Source organism: Amaranthus tricolor, chromosome 16 (genome assembly GCF_026212465.1).
Source record: "Amaranthus tricolor cultivar Red isolate AtriRed21 chromosome 16, ASM2621246v1, whole genome shotgun sequence".
Taxonomy (NCBI): domain Eukaryota; kingdom Viridiplantae; phylum Streptophyta; class Magnoliopsida; order Caryophyllales; family Amaranthaceae; genus Amaranthus; species Amaranthus tricolor.
The window spans coordinates 517,066-540,931 of NC_080062.1; the positions used below are offsets into that span (position 1 = coordinate 517,066).

At 30.5% G+C, this 23,866-nt stretch overlaps 2 protein-coding genes across 7 annotated transcripts; one reads left to right on the forward strand and one right to left on the reverse strand.

The window, feature by feature from the left end:
- Nucleotides 1-68: 68 nt before the first annotated feature.
- LOC130802177 (ultraviolet-B receptor UVR8) lies at nucleotides 69-6,240 on the forward strand. 4 transcript variants are annotated; one of them, XM_057666098.1, is made up of 9 exons: nucleotides 70-341; nucleotides 1,410-1,665; nucleotides 2,458-2,651; nucleotides 2,728-2,775; nucleotides 2,961-3,033; nucleotides 3,388-3,559; nucleotides 4,110-4,541; nucleotides 5,049-5,240; nucleotides 5,961-6,240. In XM_057666098.1, exons 2-9 carry the CDS (start codon nucleotides 1,413-1,415, stop codon nucleotides 6,022-6,024), a joined length of 1,428 nt encoding a protein of 475 aa, XP_057522081.1. In that variant the 5' UTR covers nucleotides 70-341; nucleotides 1,410-1,412; the 3' UTR covers nucleotides 6,025-6,240. The 4 variants fall into 4 exon arrangements, with proteins under 4 accessions (XP_057522083.1, XP_057522081.1, XP_057522082.1 ...); XM_057666099.1 differs by having other exon boundaries at nucleotides 1,413-1,665; XM_057666097.1 differs by having other exon boundaries at nucleotides 71-341; nucleotides 1,397-1,665.
- Nucleotides 6,241-6,624: 384 nt separating this feature from the next.
- Nucleotides 6,625-15,690, reverse strand: LOC130802178 (truncated transcription factor CAULIFLOWER A-like). Of its 3 annotated transcripts, none has more exons than XM_057666104.1 (8): nucleotides 15,235-15,690; nucleotides 11,734-11,821; nucleotides 10,536-10,600; nucleotides 9,510-9,609; nucleotides 9,216-9,257; nucleotides 8,386-8,427; nucleotides 8,161-8,262; nucleotides 6,625-7,138 (listed from the first exon to the last, which is right to left on the reverse strand). In XM_057666104.1, exons 1-8 carry the CDS (start codon nucleotides 15,420-15,422, stop codon nucleotides 7,082-7,084), a joined length of 684 nt encoding a protein of 227 aa, XP_057522087.1. In that variant the 5' UTR covers nucleotides 15,423-15,690; the 3' UTR covers nucleotides 6,625-7,081. The 3 variants fall into 3 exon arrangements, with proteins under 3 accessions (XP_057522087.1, XP_057522085.1, XP_057522086.1); XM_057666102.1 differs by having other exon boundaries at nucleotides 6,630-7,125; XM_057666103.1 differs by having other exon boundaries at nucleotides 6,636-7,125; nucleotides 11,734-11,818.
- Between the last annotated feature and the right edge of the window lie 8,176 nt (nucleotides 15,691-23,866).

The window sequence follows — 23,866 nt, forward strand, 5'->3', positions numbered from 1 at the left end:
ATATCTAGAAACTCTCAAGTCACAACTTTAATTAAATAAATAAAAATAAATAAAAAACATAAAATGGGGGAATCTGATTTGAGAAAGAATAGAAGCAGAGACATAGAAAATTATCAATAATCACAAGCACCGTCCATATTTTTCAAGATTCCCTACTAATCGGAGTACCATTTCATTTATTCCCATTTCCCCTTTTCCTCATCCTTAAGAATCTTCAAAACTCCCCATAAAATTTTCAGATATTTTCTATCTTTGTCTTTGCCTTAAATCATCATTTTCTTATTTTCTGCATCTCTTCAATTATTGGGTTTCTTTGAAGAAATACAAATAAGAAAAACAAGGTAAGAATTATCCTTTTTTTAAATTTTTGATCATGTTTTTAATCAAGGATTACCCACATGCATTTAGAATTTATTGCAAATTTGGTGATTTTATATCTGCTGTTTTTGGGGGAGTTGACTTTTGTTGATAAAACTTGTAACTTGACAAATTTAGAGGATTATTTGATGTAGTGTGTTAAATTTTAGTAATTTGTTGATAAAGCCAGTAACTTGACATATTTAGAGGATAAAATTGATGTAGTTTGTGTTAAATTTTAGTATTTTGTTGATAACTTAACAAATTTAGAGGATTGAATTGATGTATTTTGTGTTAAATTTTTTCAATTTGTGGATAAAGCTTGTAAGTTTGACAATTTTAGAGGATTAAATTGATGTAGTGTGTGTTAAATTTTAGTATTTTGTTGATAAAGCTTGTGAGTTAGACAAATTTAGAGGATCAAATTGATGTATTGTGGGTTAAATTTTATTACTTTGTTGATAAAGCTAGTAACTTGACAAATTTAGAGGATTATTTGATGAAATGTGTGTTAAATTTTAGATTTTTGTTGATAAAGCTTGTAACTTGACATATGTAGTATGTAGAGATTAAATTGATGTAATGTGTGTTGAATTTTAGTATTTTGTTGATAAAGCTTGTAACTTGACACATTTAGAGGATTAAATTGATGTATTGTTTGTTGAATTTTATTAATTTGTTGATAAAGTTTGTGACTTCCACAAATTTACAGGATTGAATTGATGTAATTTTTACATTATAGATTTGAAAAATCTTGACAAGTCATTTTGTGATTCAAAATATCCTAAAAGTTACTTTAAACAGTCATTTTGTTTTTGGTAATGCCCGCTTACCCGTGAGTCTCGCCCTCAAAGAAAATGGGCTGGTAGCGACAAAAAAATATGTTCGCAAATATGGGCGGACTTTTGAATATTTGAGTCTGTGGGTAGATTTTTAAGGTATTATCCAGTCAACTACCTGCCCAAGTCTGTCCATGAACAGCTCTAAATGTAGTAATGCAAATATTCAACTCTACTTAAAGTCCCAATTGTTAATGCAGTTTTTGGTTGTAGAAGATGGATATTGTTGAAATTCTTGGAGAGTCTAAATCAGTGCCTGTTCCAACAAAGAGTGCAATCTATGTGTGGGGTTACAACCAGAGAGGGCAGACTGGAAGGCAAGAGAAAGAGCAGAAATTAAGGATTCCGAGGCAGCTTCCGCCAGAGTTATTCGGTTGTCCGGCTGGGATCAGTACTAGGTGGCTCGATGTCGCATGTGGCAGGGAGCATACGGCTGCTGTAGCCTCAGACGGGTCACTCTTTACTTGGGGTTCAGATTTCTTTTCTCAAAATCCATCCTCCTGCAGTTTTCAACCCCTGTGTAACCTCATTTTTCTTCCTATTGTTTTTACGCTAGGATTAGAATAATTATAAATGTCGTCTTAGTTTTCTCATTGGTTGCACACACCTATGTTACTTGGACTTTTTGTTTTGCTTCACGTACCCGTGTCCGATCATTTGATGCTCGGACATTAGTATGACACTTAGAGACTTCATTTTAGGCGTAAAATTGAATATTTAGACGTATCCGACAATTGGAAACGTACCAGTATCCGACATTAGTTCTCGAGTCCAAGTAACATAGGATTGCACCTTTGTTGTCCAAAATGCCTTGATGTTATGATTGTGTTTGGTCGTTTACCATATGCCTTCAACTGTTTGTTTGTAATTGTTGGCGGGTTGATGCACTTTCGATAACTAGGAAAGTATTACATGTTCATGGTGTTATAGACAATTTAAGTAGGAAAATAGAACCTCGTATCCTTTTTCATGGATTTATTTAGGAGTTAGTTCATCTATAGGTTAGTTTTATTCGGATTCTTGTGGCGCCAGGGCTATAAATATATAGTTTATGCATATTAATGTTACCTCTTATGTTCTTGTATGTACTAAAGAGTTCAAACCCAAATGTGAGATTGGTTTTTTCATAAATATGGCTAGTTTCCTTACTCATTTTATGAGCTTATGAATCATGATTATGTTGTCGTCGATTTTAATTTTTTTTTTCATCGTCATCTTTGCTAGTAAGTGTTTGATTCTTATACCTTTCGGTTTCTGGCAGGAGCAAATGACTTCGGGCAGTTGGGGGATGGTACTGAAGAAAGTAGAAAGTACCCAAAGAAAGTGGATCTGTTGAAAACTGAAATTGTGAAATCTGTTTCTTGTGGTTCGAATTGTACTGCCGCTATTGCAGAGCCTCGTGTAAATGATGAGTCGTTATCAAATGGTAGACTATGGGTGTGGGGCCAAAATCAGGTCAATAATTTTTTTTTACGGATTTGTACTCGTTGTTTCTATTGACATAATTCTAAAGTCCTTTTCATGATTTCAGAGCTCGAATTATCCTCGTCTATTTTGGGGAGCCTTTGCACCAAATACGGTATGATTTGGTTGCACTGATGCCTTTTTTCCCGTGGTTATTTGTGCAACTTTTATGCTTGACTTTTGTTTGGTCAATAATGGACTATCCACTTGTTTATTTTTGAACTTCTTATTTTTGCTCTTGTTTCCTGGTGCTCGTTAGCATATGCAAATTGCTGAATACTCCTCATTTGATGTGGTTAGGTAATCCGTCAAGTTTCCTGTGGATCTGTACATGTGGTGGCCTTGTCGGAGGGTGGCCTTCTTCAATCATGGGGTACTATTCTGCAAGTTTTGTGTCATATAATCTTACCAGTGACATGATTTTTATCTTAGACGTACTGTTCAATTCATTTTTGGGCTCTAGAGCGAAAGATAAGGGATAATAAATAATATAAAAATTCACTAATAACTCATTGTTTAGCAAAAATATATAAATTATATCTGAACTTAATTGAGCGTAATATCAACCTTGTATATGAAAATAAAATTTTTAGACCCAAAAAAATTTGGGGTCCTGGGCGGTAGTCCGTCTTGCCCTGCTTATCGACGGCCATAAATTTTTATGTTCACCTTGATGGGGTTTGTTATAATAGGTTGTATTAACTCTATACCATCGATCTTCTGCCAGGATACAATGAATGTGGTCAACTTGGGAGAGGGTTCACTGCTGAAGGATTACAGGGTCCTGGTATACTGAAAGCATACGCAAAATACCTTGATGAAGCCCCTGAACTTGTGAAGATCGTTCAAGTGTCATGCGGCGAGTACCACACTGCTGCAGTATGTGAAACTGGGGATGTGTAAGTATAAACGAGTTCCTTTTCTAATAGATTGATGTGAATATTTTTGGGACACGATACTCATTTTTTCTCATTTATATTGTTATGACGATATTAAGCGAGAAAATGTGTAGAGGAAATTTAAAGAAAGTAGTGGGGAACATTCCCATAAAAGGATATGTTGCAATATAGGTACGAAAATAGAAAGTGTTGCAAATTGATGGGGATCGAGGGATTAACCATTTACACTTGAGTCAGAGATGTACATTCGGGTTATCAGGTCAATTTTCGGGTCAAATATTAGGGTCGGTTTAAAATTCTGGTGCCCATGGTAGTTCTATATAATTGTTAGTATATTTTTTATGTTGTGTTAAATCGGGCTCGGTTACAGGTTTGAGTGAATCTTGGGTCATTTGTTTTGAACACTAACAAGTTGTTCTAGCAAGTATTAGAACTGCATTTAGCTACTGCACAACATATGATCTTGGGAAATATCTTTATTTTTCAATCTTTGTGATGCATGGCTAACATGTATACTAAAGTTGAGACGTGTTTCTTTTGGCTTTGGTAGCTACACTTGTGGTCTCGGAAACATGGGTCAACTAGGACATTGTTCACTTCAATCCGAAGATAAAGAATTAATACCTAGACGAGTAGTTGCACTTGAAGGGATTCACATCACTAGTGTTTCATGCGGAGGTGTTCATACCTGCGCGGTGACTGCAAAGGGAGCTCTCTATACCTGGGGTGGTGGGCAACTTGGTCAGCTCGGCCTTGGTCCACAAGCAACTTCGGCATCTTTCATTTTCAAGGATTATCAAGTCATGCTTCGGAATATCCCCGCTTTGGTTATCCCGAGTGGTGTGCAACTTGTTGCATGTGGTCATTCCCACACACTTATATCTACTTCTGATGGGAGAATCCATGGCTGGGGATATAATAGCTACGGTCAGGCCGCGAATGAGAAGTCTACGTATGCTTGGTACCCATCACCGATTGATTGGTAAATGCCTATCTCGATGAAATCTGTTTTCTGCAGCTTTGTAGTAGACTAAACCATTCTTTTTTTGGGAAATTGTAAAAAATAAACCAAAAATATTGCTTATGTTTAAATAAATCCACCTATTCGGTATGTTTGCTGAAAATAAACTCAACTATTGTTTATTCTTAATTTTTGACTTATAAAGAAGCTTTGAAAATGATTATAAACAATAAGTCAGTTTATTGTAGCAAATATATCTAATAGTTAGGTTATTAAAAAATAAATAATAGTTGGATTTATTTTCAGCGGATCAAACAAAGGTTGATTTATTATTAAAAATTTACCTTTTTTTTGATAAGTAGGGATTTTTATTTATAACGAGACATATGAACTATTAACTCTTTCGCTGGCATAAAAAACCCGTTGGGAAAAAGTCATAAAAAGAGAATTGTAGTGCAATCATATGCCCAAGCATCATACAATAGTGACTCTTTTATGCTAACACACCTTAGACCAAACCATTTATAGGTGTGTTGGAGAAGTGAGGAAGCTTGCTGCTGGCGGGGGTCACTCGGCTGTGCTGACCGATGCTTGCTCGTTGAAAGATTTGTGTGAATTTAGGCTCGCTGAAAGCGTTACTCTGGCAAATGCTGCTCATATTGAGGATGTTGCATTCAGAACCAGCTCTGATGCTTTAGTACGCCTTTGTGAACGATTGAGGTAACAATATGCTCCGAATTGCCTGTATTACTTTTTACGACACATCAAGTTTACTTCCTCGCCTTAGATAATCGTCAAATACAATCAATTATATGGTAGTACGAATGAAATTTCAGAAAATATTGCCTTACTTTCATATTAGCGGCTTATAATTGGATTTCCTGGTAAGTTACGGTTTAAGATTGAGATAATCGAGACAAGATCCGACACAATTACTACAAAAACCTGTTAGGTTGAATTTCATGAAGTAACACGTTTTATGAAAGTTAAAACTAAAATTCATTCTCATTACCATCATTTAATAATAGAGGTGTTCAAAACACAACCAATGATTCGATATTTACTCGACCTTATAACCGAACCCAACTTGATCCGACTTCAAAATGAATTTAGATTAATGTAAAAAACAATATGGACACAAGATCCGATTTTGAACCAAGTTGAGACATTTGATTCGAAATCGACCCGATGCCCGAAGAACACCTCTATCTAATATCAATAAACCAAAGCCCCCCATAAAGGATTAATATCTTCCTCTTCGCCAATTGTTTCATATCCATACATATGATCGAGGGGTTTGGATTTCATGTCATTATCTTGGTATTGAATTGAAAACAAACATGCCTTCTGATTTTTTTCGTTTCATTTTTTGGTATCGAGTTGTACTTCATTACTTCTAGTCTTAGACGCGTCTTGTTGAGAATTTCTCTGTATGACCAGGGAGCTGCATAATGGCGGCGAATGGGAATCCGAAGATGATGAATCTGGTGCGAGTAAACCTTGATGGAGCATTTGATTACACCATTGTATCGGTTTAGAGAGATCGCTATGACAAAGCTTCCTTTCTTCTCATGTAGTTTTATTATGTATAAACCAGAATGTAATTAACCATTAATTGTAATGGTAGCATAAACTATGCTTACCTAAATGCTACTCTATTGGTGCTGAATTGCATTATTTGTTGGTGCAATGAAGAACTTAAGCTGAAAATTTGGCAAAATCACTCTTTTCTATTATCCATATATTGTGCACTCAGAACACGCACACGAGCTGGTGTGCATGCCCTGTGCATGTGTTTGGGGAACTTAGCATACATTTACTCACCGGTAAAGCTACCAATAGTGAGATCCAACTCACCAATAACAAATATATTCTACTTGTCTATTAGTAGTGGGCACAAAGTCTACGTAATTTTTTCCGTGTTTGGGGTGTTGTACATTCTTTCCGCACATTCTTAAATTAATTATTGAAGTCACCAGATATATTATATACAGACTCTGAATAGAGCAAGTGTCTCAATGGAGTGACAATTTCTCTTTTTTTGATAAAAGTCTGAGAAGAATAAAAATATGTTTTCTCTAGCTTCTAATAGTTTTTAATTTTTTATAATTTTAATTTCAAATGATTAAAAATTTTAAAATATGCATTAAGATGAATTAAATAAGAGCTCATTTGATCACATTTTACATTACATATAGAGATTTATATGCCAAATATGATGAATAGATGAACAGTAATTACTAGAGTAACTCTAAAGACAATCAAAACTAAAGAAAGTACATAAATTAATTAATATATCAAATATATACTTTTAAAGCTAGCCATAAATTTTACTAAAATATACAAGTACATAATGCATTGAGCATGGTTCATGAGGTTATTTTCTTTTGGCTGCCGAATTATAATTTACATATTAGTACAAAATATACTCCATACTCAATAATTATAATTATAATTATCATATAATTAATTGAAATTACTAATCATTTAACCTAATTGATTATTCACCAATTTGAGTAAACATCCATGGAGGAACATTGCTGTTTGTTTTTGGTTGAACCTCAGCTTGAAGATTTGCCTGTTCTGATCTTTGTAATACTTTCTCCTGATAAGCACCTCTGTGTTATGTACATCAACAAGAAAAAAAAATATACATTTTGATTTTTTTTTTTTTTTGTGTTGTAAATAAAGGGATTTTTTGGACGAAATTGTAACAAAATTCGATAATATTTTAAATAATATGCTAAAGGAGGTTTGAACTCAGGTCTATACATTCACATAACGAAGATTTAACTAACTTAACAAGATATATTAGTTTTTTTTCATAGATATATTATTTTTTACATAAGTAAAATGCTATTAGTTAACATTATTAAATGACTTTGGATTCGCCCCTGCTCCCGATAATTTTTCAATTGCAAATTATGATACGGAGATTAACGATCAAACTTGAGTTTGATGGTTTAAAATGGTTGGGTAATTTAGAAATAAATAAAAGAATATATAGATTAATAAAGAAGTGTTAAAGTGATGAAAATCATATCTAAAAATATAATTGTGAAAAATTTGTTATGATGGACTAAAACTAAAAATAGGTCAAAATTCATTAGACCGACGTAGTAGTTAGCTTTTAAAATCTATTTTTTTTGCTGAAACCACTACACAAGTAAAAGAAAGTAATTTAGGGGCTAGGGCTAATATAAAAGTTTTTTCATATTAGAAAAACATATGACATAAACATGTTAGAAATAGCGGAACGTAATTAATTTAATTAATTGGGTTAAAAATTACAAGTCTAACCTGATCGATAATAAATTATGTCAATTTGATTTTAACCCAATTAACTCATATATCCATAGATAAAGTTAAAACACTTAAAAGGTTGTCTAAGGTGTTTATTAAAGATCTTTTTTTTTTTTGAATTTTAATTAGAAAAAAAATTATACTTACGGATAATTTATTAGTTTATATACATATATTTTTTAATAAGCAATCTATTATTTTCTTCTTATGTATTGAACAAAACTAAAATGTTTCCTATTTAATTCATTAATTGAGCTAATTTTACATATTAGAATTAATTTCTTGAAATTAAATTATTTTTATTAAATATTAGAAGTAATATTATATAGTTGCTTACCCTAATATTGAGAGAGGAGGAAATGGATTTGGTGGTGCAGAAAGCAGAAAGTCTGGAATAGGGTTTTGCTGCTCCCTTATTTTTTTTGTTGGTCTCCTTCATCTATTTCATTTCATATCATTATTACATTAATATCAAAAATAAATGGAGCAAATAAAAAAAATATTTAAAGCATTATTAATTTTATTAAAAGATAAAATAAAATAAATTATAATTGATAATTACCATTTTGACTAGTTTGTTGTTTTGCTCCAGCATAGCTTTTTCCTGTCAAAAAATAGGTTATTAGTCATGATAAATTGAAGTTATAGGAGGATAATTTCATTGGTGTCTCCCACCTTCATGGGACTTTGGGCGAGTCAAATGTACGTAATCTTACCGATAAAATAAATAGAGATATTGATTTCAATTAATTCTTAGTAATAAACATCATATACAACTTCACGTGAATAAGATGTGACGTGATTTATGAGTCATTTTTAATAGTCCATATTAATCCGCTACAAATATTTTGCCTCGATCGACTCAAATCGAAGTTATAAGAGTATATATATTACTCATAAATCAAAAGAAAAACCTTTAAATAAAAGGAAAAATTTACCTAAAATAATCCAACTTTTTATTAATTTTCCTACTATAATTCCCACATTTGATTAACCATGAATAATCCGAATTTTAGGGTCACTTATCCAAGAACATTGTTGCCTAAATGGTGACCGGGTTTTACAGGTTAATTGTCATATTAAAAAAAAAGGAAAATAAAATCAAAAAATATTAAAAATTAAAAGTTAAAATCAAAAATAATTTTACTCGATTCCTCTTTTTAATTTTTAAAATTTTTTTTTTGATTATTTTATAATTTAGTTTTGTATTTGCTTCTTTTTTTGCAACATGACTTGTTGTATAGGTAAGAGGTTATCATAGTGCATTCTTAGCAAGCACTCCTTATAGTTAGGATTAATTATGGTTAATTAAAAGTTAAGATTATTATAGAAAAATCAGTAAAAGGTTTGGATTATTTTAGGTAATAAAGTGTAGGATTTGTGAAGTAGTACATTTTTCTGGAGCTGGGATATGGATTCATGCATCAGCTGATTCTGCAAATAAAAATGTGAAAAGTTTAGTTATTTATTGCTTGATAGCACTCACAATATCTTTGGTAATCGGTACTAAATAGTGGAAAATATAAGTGTAAATTTGATAGAAATATCTTCAAGTTGGTTATGTTTATTTTCTTCAACAATCTTATTTTCTTCACTAAATTCATTTTAACGCATTACCATTTGAAAATATTGTATTAGATAATAATGGAAAATTATGAATATTATTATATAATCAATGGAATGTACCTTCTTGCTTCTTATTCGCTTTTGAGCTGCATCAAGTTGTTGCTCCAAAAGTTGAAGTTCTCTGGTGTTCAAAGTATCAACATCTTCTCCTACGTAGTGCCTAAAATACGTTTTTAAGAGTCATCAATTCAGTATTCCATACAAGTTAGGGTCTGAAGGAGAAGAATAGCGTGCCCCTCTCCAAAGAGAATCAGTGGCAGATCCAGAGTTCGAAGTCCTAGGGGGCATCAACTAATGAATGAAATTTCGGCAGAGTTTCATTTGTAAAATTAACAACTAATTTACCCTTACTTGCTAAAATTTTAAATATGACTACCATAAAAAGAAACGGAACAAAATAAATCAATTGATCTACTTAAAAAACTGAGATAAAATAAATAAATAAGATAAAATTACTAAAATGAGGAAGTATTTATCACCAAAAGACTTTATTATTAATTTTACACTTTTACTTTTACAAATAGAAAAATCTACTTTAAACTTTTTTACAAAAAACGCCTAAAAATAGGTGACCTCATAGATTTTAAGATAGCTCCGCCACAGAGAGAGGATAAGAACAAATGCGCAAACTCTTCGTTTAGATTATTGATGATAAATTCTTAAAATCTAATTCAAATAGTGGCTTGGGGCGAGCCTAAGCCTCTCTAGTCTAAACGCACGTCTGTTGTATTTTTTGTCAAGCCCCCATATGATACTTATATGACATAAGGGTTTAATATATACGTAACATCATATAAAATAAAGTCGGGGATCAAATTATTAGAAACAAATTTAAAGTGTATTAGCTATTTAATCTTGCTTGATTTAAATTATGACTTTGCCCCTTATCTCAAACATGATGTGAATGATATTAGAAAATTACAAATTTTTGTATGAGATAATTTCACCAAGAGATGCGTCTTATACTTAGGTCAAATAGCTCATCTAATATATATTATGAGAATACAAGCTTCTTGTTTAAAGTCGTCTCACCGAGAGACGGTCTATCACAAAAATAGCTTTCAGAAAATACAATCTAGCTCTTACCTCATGTTCCTTTGTAATACTTCAAGTTTCGCAACGAGCTTTGGGTGTTCAATAGCCCAACTTACCTATTAAAAACATCATAGTAGTTAAAATAATGAGTTATTCAGTTTGCTCCGATTCATAATAAAACCTGTTAAAATATAATTTCAAAAGATTGAGATCGGATACATAAATAAAAAATTAATTTCAGTTGTTGTATATAATAATTTTTTTTCCATTCAATTATTTGTTTATCTATCATCTCAACCTGTAAAATCTAGATACTTTATTTTTTTTTACTCCAATCCATCATATGATATTGAGTTTGACTCGCCCCATTTCAAATACCAAAATTTGAAATATATATCTTCGTTTTTGGTTCATTAGCACTCCGATGTTGCACATGTAAAAGATATTTTTTTATCTTATTCTTAATATCTCTACCTTATGCATACCTTTTCTTAAATCTTTATGTTACGTATTCTACCTACTAAAGTATATCCCTCATCCATCTGAACATTCATTTTCCAGCTACTTTCATCATCCTACAAGGCACCTCTTAGGGTAAGTTTTCCCATATGCCATGTTTAAGGCACATTTTGTGCACCTTTTTGCCTTGTACAAGGCATCTCTTACCTTGGTTAAGGACACCCTTCATACACTCCATCTCCTTAGTTATTCTTTGTTACTCCATCACCATGACACATCAATGGTCCTCTTTCATTTTTTCCTTGAAGCCTCACCCTCAGTGTGCTATTTGCTATAGATAGACAAAGGAAAGGAAAATATTACGTCAAAATCAATATCCAAATCTTACCCGAGAAATATGGTATTTACTCCAACTAAAAAAAGACCTGATTCTCACTTACAAAATTTTTTAAGTACTAATATAGTGCACAATTCACCTTAATTCTACTAAACTAAACTTATTTCAACCGATTTTTTAGCACTTTTCTTTATTTACATTATTAATTTTTACTACACGGCGTTATATTTAAAACCCACTCCTTATCTATAAAAATTCTTTAGCCTATAAAAAAACAAATGTTCATATTTTTCAATTGTAAAGGGTCTAGATATGAACAACCCTTCAGAATTATGTAAAGTCACATAACTACTTTAAGGTCAGATTAATTAAGTGATCTAATAGATCGTATTAAACTAATTAATTAACATGCTAATGATTGTACTAACCAGCATGCTAATCATAATTATATACCTCTTGTTGGGACTCTGAATCAGTTGCAACAAGCTGTCTCTCCGCACAACAGTACCTCTCATACCTTTCTAGGATTCGTTCCATGCTGCTGTCATAAAAAGTAATTAATTAACATGTTTAATTATAATCATATAATTATAATTATAACTCAAAACATTTTAAGTCTTAGATAGAAAAAACTAATGCATGTATTATAAACTAATTAATATGTACATCAATATATAACACAAGCATAATGAACTTTAATTTAAAATTTTTATGTTGTTAAAATATGAAATCTATAATTGAAAAGCTTATTTTATGAGTAAATTAATAGAACACTATAAGTATGTAATTGGTACGTGTCCAAGTATCAGATATATGTAAATATTCAATTTTACGCCTAATCTGAAGTGTCTAAGTATCATACAAATGTCGAACATCAAGGATCGTACACGAATACGTAAAGCAAAATGAAGAGTCCAAGTAACATAGGTTTCAAGTATGTGATTATGTATTGAAAGATCATATATACAAATATTCTTAAAATAAAATAATAATTTTCCAAAAATTAATGACGAGATCGCGTACTTGATTGAATTGAGGGGAAAACATGAACACTAACCCTAATTTTAGAATCAATGAAATGCAAAATTACCAATCACAATAACAACACAAAGCATTTTAAAGTGATTCATCTAATATAAGCTACAACCTAAACATATGCACTATTTAGTATAGATGTTTTATTGATAAATCATGAGCTTTAAGTAGCTACAATGGTTTAACAATGATGTTTTGTGTAATAGGGAAGAAGAGTGATTATTGAAAGATTTAGGCGTATGATCGAAGCTAGAGAGATTAGGGAATTGATCAACATATTTAACTAATGTAATTTATGATTATTTATATTATATATTGGCAACTACATAAAACAAACAACATCCCAAAAAAGAAGAGAGAACAACCCAAATCACAAATTTTAGTAAACAGGCAATAGCAAAAGCTGAGTCACCTTTCCTGTGGCCTCATCATGATAGCCAACTCGATTTTTTCTTCTGAATAAAATCAAACGTCATATTTTAAACTTTCATTTAATTTCACACCATTTGGATCCACTATAATTACCAATTGTTCCTATTTAGTGTCCCAAAAAAAAAATTTTATTAAGTTCATGATTAAAGCTCTATCACGCCTCTTACACGAGAGCTCTTGATTAGAAGTGCGGATAGAATATATGTCTCTCATAAATGGTACTAAATATTTAATTTTGTTTGAAAAGGTTATTTTGATAATATAAAATATTTTAAGTTGATTAATATTAGACATTATTATGATTTTTAACAAATGAGTCATAATTAAATTATTTAATTTTTAACAAATTTTCCTATAAATAATTTCAAGATTAATCAAAATGGTGATCTAACATTTTTTTCATATGATATGGTCATGAATTACCCTAACCCTAAGCTTCATAGATATAAAACCTTAAATAATAATATAATAAGCAAAACAATAAAAAAAAATAGTAATAAAACAAAAGCAATGAAGTACTAGGTTTTAGGAGTGGCAAAGCATGGTGGGGACACTGGACAGGGGAGTAGAGTAGAGCCCCTTAAAAACCCACACAGAGCTCAAGATCATTAAGCTTAGCCAGAGTTTGGGACAGTTTTTTTATGTCCATAACCCAAGATTAATTAAAAAGAATATATTCTCTCGGTCTCACTTATTTTGAATTGTAGATATATAGTTTTATTCCAGAAAAAAATGGATATTGATAATAAATAAAGAGATAGAATTAATTGTATGGATGAAATTAAAAAAGAGTTAAAATATATGGATAAAATTAAGAGAAAGTGGTAGACATTGTCCAAAAATAGAAATAATGCAAAATAAATAAGACGATAAAAAATAACAATTGATACAAAATAAATGGAAGATAGGAAATTCTTTGTTTATAAAAGTTTAACAACAATGGAGCAGGGGCGAAAGCAAAAACATACTTCTAATAGTTAAGAATGCCGGAAAAATAGGCCACAAAAATAGACATTAAAAATAGACCATATTTATTATTAATTATTTAAAAAATAATAATATCAAAATTAATAATAAAGATCAGTAAAATTAAAGTAGTGACATATAGTGGCTAGCTTAAGCTTAATAAGAAAGCTAAACCACATAAAAAGTTTATTTTGGATAACTAATGGAAATGGAAAGTAATTCAGCACAATATTTAATGAGTTGAATTTATGAAGAAAAGAACAAAATAATTGCCACTCTAGACTGTAGTTTTGAATCTTGACCCACAAGAGTGGAAAAGTATAAGAACAAATTAAGAGAAAGTATTTTTGAAAAAAAAAAGAGAAAAAAAAAATGTACTGTCAAGGCTAACTCCAAAATGTAAAATCACTTCCTAAAAAAATAATTTCTTTAAAAAACACAAATTTGATATTTTCATATCACTTGCACTCTAATAATATTACTTATTTTTAAGACCGGTGTATATATGATAAGAATGCTATATAATTCTCTCATATTCGAGAATATATAATCTTTAACATTTTCAAAACTCTGTTATTTCGAAAAAAAACAAGCAAATTAGATTTGTGTAAATTAAATTTCTTTATTTACACCAAATAAAAAATTAGATAAAGAGTTCAAAACCAAATCAATCATTTTAAATTAAGTTTCCTTTTACTCGAGATTTTTAATAAAAACGAAACAATTTAATTAATAAGAATGAATGTATCTTTAACATCTTTAAAACTCTTGTTATTTCCAATGGATCTATTTTTTCCACTTATTCAAGGTTTTCAATAAATACCAAACAATATAATTAAGACAAATATATGCATTTTTAACATTTTCAAAACACAGTTATTTTGAACGAAACAATATAATAAAATTCATATTAAATCGCGTCATTCTGATACGAAATTGAAAATTCAATAAGGTATCAATAATGTTACAACATAATCTATAAATCCACGCGAAAAACAAATCATTGAATTTTTTCATATTTTATTAATCAAAGATCATATGCATGAAATTATTATATAATATACTTGTAGGAGTACTTAATATTTATTTAACAATATAAGAGGGCTACCAATGAACCTAGAATGAGTTGTTGAGATTGATTTTCACCCAAACCAACTTATATCTTTTATTCTCTTTCTTTTAACATACGGTGAAATCTCAAAAGTCATATTTAATAATAAAAAAGGGGTTAAGATTGAATATGGAATGAGTTGGATTGGAACAACTACCATCTAAAGTACCGAGATCGATTTTCATCCAATCCAACTCGACCCTCCAGTTCCCTCAACCTACCTACCATATAATCTCGAAAAAAATATTAAACTATAGAAAGGGGTTAAGAATGAATCTAGAATGAGTTGGACTGGAAGATGGATTCTCACCCAATCCAACTCAACCCTCACGTCCCTCGGCCTACCTTGTAATCCCGAAAAAAATATTTATATTTTAATTTAAAAATAAAAATATGGGTTAAGAATGAACCTGGAATGGGTGCTAGAATAGTCAGTGAGTTTCCCTTTAGTAGAGAAAACAATCAAAGCAACTTGAGCATCACAAAGAACAGAAATCTCATTAGCTTTCTTAAGCAAACCAGATCTTCTCTTAGAAAATGTTACTTGTCTACTAATCTTGTTTTCTATCCTCTTTAACTCAACTTTTCCTCTTCCCATTTTTTCTCTTAATTATCTAATTATTTTCCTTAATTATATATTTTCCAACTAGTAAAATGCTTAAATTATACTAGCTATATTATATTACTTGTATAAGTTCTTTCCAAAAAAATTGGAAAATTTTCCCAAAATAAATGAGTAAAAACCCTTTTTTAATTGTTGATAATAATGATTATTAATAGCTAGATTTTATGGAAAAAAGTGAGAAAATTGAGAGAAAATGATAATAAAAGATGGATGGTTTCCATATTTGAAAGAATGAGGTGAGTTTTTAGGATGTATGTATGCTATTTTATGCTTGAAAGTTAGAATTTATGGCAAGGGGTATTCTAGGGAAAAACTAAGGTATATAAGTTGTCGTCTCTTGATTGGTTACTAGAGAAAATTATTGAGTTATATTTTTTTATTGAATTTAATGAGGTAGTTAAATTTATATTTTTAGGCTTATGTTTTTAAAATTACATGCTTTGAGGGTGTAGTTATTATTTAAATGGTTAAATTTAGATATCCATCATATAATAGGAGTATTCATTTTATGAGTATCATAACTAAAAATTTGTATGATTAATTCCATACTAAATTCTTCAATTCAATTTCATAATGTAAAATATATTTTCCATTGCAAGCGTTTATAATTTATTAATTTGTTACTTCAAATTGTTTTATATTTTTCTACTTACAATAATTTAAACAAAAATTATTATGAGACAATTTTACACTAAAAAGTTCTCATACATAGACTAAATAGCCAACCTAATATAAATTATTCGAATAAAAGTTCATTGTATTAAATTTGTCCTACTAAAAGACACCTGAAATAAAATTAAATTGACTTGAACATAAGTTATCTTAAGGCCCAAAAAGATTTAAAAAATTAACATTTTAATTAATTAAAAACAAATTAAATTCATAATTAACGTTTTTTTAAAAGAAAATTCATAATTAACTAAACTCAAACTTAGCTTGATATAGAACCCAACTATTGGCCAACTGTAGGTAGTAGGTTGTCAATTGTCATATCTCCATCCATAACAACTTCTCTTATTAAACAAAGTATTGTCTATTAGTTTCCCTCTTGATCTCACCTATATAGTTGGTGTACATGGACATGCCCAACATGTTTTACTCATTTTAAGGGTATCCCACTAGATAAATATAAGTACATTTTTATAAATTTCTTACATTTATTTACATTTAATATGCAATTTTTTTTAATAAGATAAATAAATAATCAATTGTACATGTAATGCTTGAATGATGTTCAAAAAATATAAGAAACGTATTGCTGAAATATTTGAAAAAATAATGGTAAATTTTTATAAAAGAATATATAACAAAATCATTAAGGTTGCGTTTAGAAACAAACATTTCATTTCTAATTATAAATTTCAATTATAAAATTATTGATGTAGAATTTGAGAATGACAAGGTTTGAGAGGCTATTCTCAAATCATCATTTTTAACCATTTTTATAACAATTGTGAATTTGACTCAAATTTAAATTTTAATTTTTTTTATCTACCAAACACAAAATTTGAGTCAAATTTATATTTTTAAATGAATCCACATTTTCAAACATAGCATAAAATATTTCAAATCAGAAAAAAGTATTGAATTGGGTTATTTTTATATAGCATACATTATTTTGAAATTATAAATAATTTATTAATAAGAATCATGCAATATATCTAAATTATAACCAACAAGTAAATATATTACTAATGAAATTAAATTCTTTATGTCTATTTAAGTTTGCACTATATGGCTAAAATGATTGTTACGTATCTAAAATTTAAAGAGAAACAGAAAGTGTAATAATTTAAAATAAATCGTTAATAAGGATTACATAACTCCCACAGTTTGAGGCATTATTAGACCAAAAAAGTCAATTATCTTTTGAATTCAATCTCACAGAGACACGATTGGTGTTAAATTTCATTGATGATTATATAAATGTGGACTGGTGTCAATTGCTGTGTGATTGTTATTTTTAAGGGCCCTTCTTTATTTAGTGGCTTTTTTTTGGTGGCTCCCATTTATCAAGTTTGTTTATAAATTTAAAAGATAAAGGTTTAAACATAAAATTTATGATAAAAAGAGAACAATAAAGATTTAATTAAATACTTAGTCTCTTAATTATAAAGATATACTTTCTTTGTTTCATAATAAATGCAATTTTAGAAATTTGATATTATTTATTCATCACTCTTGAGTAGTGATTAGTTAAAACATAGTTAAATAGGATCTTGTTTGATTCGTCTTAATGCAAAGATTACTAATTCACATCATCACATTGATTATGGATCAGATGTTTTGGTTTAAAAAATTCATTTAACATAATTCTTAAATTTATTTTGAAGTTGGATCAAAGTCGAATTTAAATTAAAAAGTTAGGTAAATATCAAGTCTAGACACTTGGAGCGCACGCCATTCCTAATAAAAATTATACTCCCTCTTATTTATTATTATTGTTATAATACACTATTTTAATCTTAAATATATCTATAATTGTGCTAATTGATTACAAATTTTATAAAAATTTAAATAAAATTTATTATAAGACAAATCAAACGAAATTTCACTTAACTATGTTTTAACAAATAACATATTAAGAGTGATTGATGATGGATGAATAATATAATATTAATGAGTATGAAAAATACACATTAAAATTGCACTTTACCACTAATTAAGAATATTATGATATTAAATATTTCACCTAAACTATCTTTATTAAATAGTACTAATGTAAAAAATAACAATTGCATTCAAGAAATCAGAGCCATTCAATCGATTTTCTCATCATTTGTTACATTTTTATGTTTAATGTAAAAACACACTAAAAGTAGAAGAATTTTGCTAACGAACTCTCTCAAGGCGTGAATCAATTTTTAAGAATTCAATTGAATATACACTCTAAATTTTGAATTATGTAAACATTTATTATACTACTACTTAATACTTTTATAACATAAAATTTGAATTTATTACCAAATCACATTAAAAACATATTATAATATTTTAAGCTTTTTATTTTGTTTTCTAAATTAGTCTATCAAATATATTAGGAGTACTACTTATCTATCCTTGTTAACAAATGCACAAGGCAGTTTGCTTTTGCGTATTAATAGTGTTATTTTTATAAATATTCAAAATAGACTTGATGACCCGATATTTACAAGACTTTGTTACCAAATAAGAATTGATTCGGCTTTAAAAACATATTTCCACAAGGCCCAAATTTGAATTGACCCGAAACATTTGACCCGACCAAAATCAATCTTATTAGAGTATATAACATGTATGATACATGGGGCTTAAACTATAAACTTAAGCTTTTGGTTGAGTTGATTTTCTAACATGATATCAGAAGTCAACGTGATAAGAGGTCATACCATCACGAGTTCAAATCTCAATCAACCATATTCAGTGCTAAGTATGAGAAAAGCATATATCGTATTCACATTTCTAAACCAAATAACTTTAATATAAAAAAGCTTGCAAAAGTTAATAACATATTTTGATGTGTAAGACATAAGATTAACTCTTATTATTCTAAAGACTACAAGATTTCAAAAACTGAAAAAAGTAAGGAAAAAAAGTAAAAGAGTTTGATTAATGATATCCTTTTAAAGGATGTTAATTGGCTTGGGCATGGTGATGATTAGGACTTCCTATGTTTTATGTTGCCAGCTAATTTAGCAGATTTTGGGGTTTACATTTTTTTCTGTTCATCCTGAACAAAAGTACTTACTATTTGCCTTTCTTATGTTCGTCGTTTCGCAATATAATTGGTCAAAAAATCATTTATTTTATTTTCCCTTTTTAGTTTCTAAATGTAGTACAAATAAAATTTCATATACTGTATTTTCCCCTTTTAGTTTCTAAATTTAGTACATATTGCCATGTTGAATTACGTACCATTTTCTTTAATTTCCAACATTTTTTCTTTCGAGGAAACTTATTTACAGCATTTTAATGATCATTCTTTGAAGATTCTTGACTTTTAGAGTTGGCACAATGATATTCAGTAGAAGCCTTAAATTTTTGTTATTTAATGCTCTCTTGTTGTTCGCTAGACCTGATCAAACAACGGGCCAGGTCGGGTTCGGGCCGAGTGTAAAAAGGCTGCCCATTGTTGAGGGCCGGGCCAAAGCGCGGGGCGAAAACTTCCTGCCCAAACCCGTAATATGCGGGCTTGCGGGCTTATATTTTATATTATTTATACATAATTAAAAACACAAATTACAAATAATTGAAATACACTATTATACATAATTTAAAACACAAATTAAAAGTAATTGAAATACACAAATACAATTGTTACAAGGGTAAGCTTGCTTATCCCATCCCCCTAATTTTGCCTGGATGGGATTAGATTAATTGTAATGTTGTTGTATACCCTTTCTGATATAGTTTCTGTAATGATGCAATAAAGCAATAGTTAAGGGGAGTTGGCTTTAGTTTTCTATCATCCAGATGATTATCATTGCTTATAACTTGGTTAGTCTATGCATAAAAGGATTTGTGGTCTTGTACGACATGTGATTGACTCTGTATGTGATGAGTTTCATACAGCTTTTCAAAATATCTAGTACTTGAGAATTTCTGTCCAAATTAATTAATAAAATATTATAATATACAGGCAAAGAGGACCTCCTTTCGGGCCGGGTCGGGCCAGCCCGCGGGCCAAACGCAAATCCCAAACCCGTCCCAAAAAAAATCGGGTCACTTATTGTCTGCCCAAACCCGCCCATCGAGCCATATTTTGGCACGCAAACCCTCACTTTTCGGGCCGGGCCACCCATGATCAGGTCTATTGTTCGCTTAGGTAGATTTATCGTTAATATCAATGTACTACCGAGGAAATATAAAATGTACACATTTAATAAGCTAATAAGATAACATCCAAAATTAATATGACAATTGAAAAACTTCAATGATTTATAAGTGGGCAGTGGGCACACCATCTTTAATCCACTAATGTGGGACAAACCATTATTCCAACATCCATCTCAATGCGAACCCCCATTAAGTTCGTATGTGAGAGTAATAAATAAGGGTAGCAACACCATTATTTTTCGACCTAGCATTTAATTTTTAATTGAGCCCCAGCCCGTTAAGTTTCTAATATCATGATCGATTGTAACACTCCTGAATTTCCAACCCCTTAAACGAAACCAAAATCGTGAAGGACAGAAGGAAATTTTGGTGTTACATAAAAAGAAAAATAAAAAGAATTAAAAAAAACGTTAAAGACTAGCTAAAAAGGATGAGTGAGCGAAAATTTCGGCAGCATCTCTACTGAAATTGAGAATATAATGTAGATTGATAAATAGAGTAATTCAACTAAACTAATCGAAGGTATCAAAGCCCTCCAAAAGATGTCACGACGAAATGAATCTAGTCGGCTCATGAATTTCCTAATTCCAGCATGGATCGTGGTTCCGATGTAGTAATTATACAACCCAAAACTTAACAAATAACGTAAGAGCTACAACATCAGGCTAATCGTATAGTAATTGTTATGATCGCACTCCCCTCTTCCCCAATGCCAAGCAAAAGAAGCTACTATACCTGTTATGCCAAGCTCTGATCCTCGTGCTGCTCAACATAATGACAATAGTCAAATGTATCATTGAGGAACATCATAGGAACTCATAAACAGCAACAACAAACACATACACGTCAGTTATCAATGAACTTATGACAATTAGAATCATAGATTAAAAGAATAAACAACGATATAGCACAACAATAACGAATCTACTCATCTGTCTAAGCACCTCTATATACTCATGATTTCTCTTTCAAACTACTAATCCCTCGAAGTATTTTCAAAGGTAGTGGATCTTTTCTCTATTCATGGCATAGTGACACGGCCAAGGACGTTATCGGCCACCCGACGCCCATGGCAAAGTATGAGCTCATACCCCCTCCAGCTAAGCCTCTTGGGTCCTACCTTCGGGAAAACTAACACACTGGGGTACCAATCCAGTGAAGAGGCCACCATATTAGGGTTTGCAAGGCCCGCACGGTAATACCTCGGTCAAGGGGCGGTATCGGCCACCCAGCGCACAATGACATAAGTATGTTCATACCACCCTTACGGTGATCCCGTCGGATCTCACCTAGGGGACTACTAAATCAACCAGACATAATCCAGTTGAGTCCCGCCAACTAATCATAATCAAAGCTCAATAACTAGGGAATCACTTCGATACTACACACACCATAGTGCGTTCTCTACTATTTAGAAATTTGTTCTCATAGTCTCCTAATGCTTTCATTCTACTTGCCTATACCAGTATTATAACTATTTGATAGCATAGTTTACTTCCCGACGCTCTAAAATTCTACTACGATGCATATAATCATGAAATATTGCTAATACCTTGAAACGATGAATATGATAATTAATTACTGCGTATACGTACCTGCAAGCGTCACTGCATGACCAAAAGTTACAAAAGTCACTCAGCTAAGGTTTCTACTTTCCTCTTATGAACTGGAAACGTATACAAGTTAGGAATAGAACTAATGAGTTCCCTTAACTACTTTGTCATACCAACTAAATGCCTAAGTAACCACTATCACTCATTGAGTTTTCGATTACTCTAGCACGCACACAACTCATTCAATACAAGTCAAAATCATTAACTCAACACAACTTAAGTCTTTTCACCAATTTAAGAGTAAAAGCATATGTGAATCGTTTAATTTCATCAACTAATTTTGAGTATATTGGTTCGCGTTACCTAAAAATAACCAATCACAACTAAGTCTTACAATTTTAATATAACACTTTTACGATGATAAGGCAAATCTTAGAGTTATCGAATCGCGATATAATTTGTTACATTCTCTAAAGCTAAAAAGAACTATAATCAAAACAACACGACAAGTAACTTTAGCAACCATCGACGATAAGTTGACATTATGCTCTTGGCTTACTAACATTATGCATTATGACTTCAATAACAACCTAATAAGAGTACTTGTAATTCACAACAATCAAACCACAACAACTAGCAACTATTATTCTCAATTTATCAACTAAAGTCACTTACATAGTCAATTAGAATCGTCACCATTACTAATTATCACAACAATAACTAATTGACTACGTCTTAAAACAACTTTTAAGGTTATTTAATCAATCATCACATCACCAAAATATAGCATAAACACACATCATTAGTAATTTCATCTCTAAATCCAAACCCTAGTCAATTCATGTTCAAAGATAACACTTTTAACCATTATCCATAGCAAGAATCAATAAAACTAATACACCACCAAAAATGTAACATGAAAGCCCACACCACTACTAATTTCATGTATAACACCTTTACTTATTACTCATAGTAAGATTTAAAGAAACTAACACATAATCAACACACAACTCATAATTTATAATCATAATTCAAACCCTAAATCATAAATATGTTCCATTCATCAATCACTCTCTTACCCACAAAAAGATTCAATGAATTTAACACAAAAATCAACATCACACTCATAAACTTTATAAAACTTTAAATTGAAAACAAGAAGAATAAAATGGATGAAGAGGAGATAGCTTACAAAGTTAAAACTAGTAAAAATGGTGAAGAGGTGGATGAAGGTTGTGGTGGTGGTGAATCGAGGCTGGTCGTGGTGGTTGAAGGGTCCAAACGTAGCCTAATTGTTGTCCACTGTCGTGGTGGAAGAAGAGGAGATGACTTACAAAGTTAAAATTAGAAATTTCTAGTAACTTTATTTCTTGTTTTAGTTAGATTACATGACTGCATCAGAATTCGATTCTTACTACTTCTCCTCTAAATCTTTCCTTCCCTCAATTCAATGATGATACTAAAGTAGAGGCAGAAGGGGCATAGCCACCCAAACTTATTTCTAATATAATACTTTAAAAATTTCGTAATAATTAATGATTGAATTAGTGGTAGAATTAATGATGTAATGACTATTAAGGTAAAGTGTTCAAAAATCTTTGCCCTTTAATTTTAACCAAATTTTGAAGCATGATTTTTTACATTCATTCAATTTTTCACTTATGTTTCGCTACTATCTCAACGTACTTTGCAATATTTTTTTTGGTCTTCGTGGTTTCTTTTTATTTTTTTTATTTATTTTTTTTTCAAAACCACTCAATATCCCTTTTTAAAACTTTTAGGGAAATTTTACGTGGTAACCCTGAGTTTTGGCTTTTCCATGTGGTAACCAAAACTTAAAAAAAAATCCACGCGGTAACCTTGAGATTTACGTAAATGTTCCACCTTGACCTTTTTGCACATAAAAACGTTAGCATTTTAATTTCGAAGCTTTAAGATTGTTGTACGTCTATTTATACGACTCACCATTTCAAATGCCATCAGTTTCAACCTTTTTTCCCAAAACATAAACCCCAACTCTACCATCTTTCATCCAAATCATATTTTTTT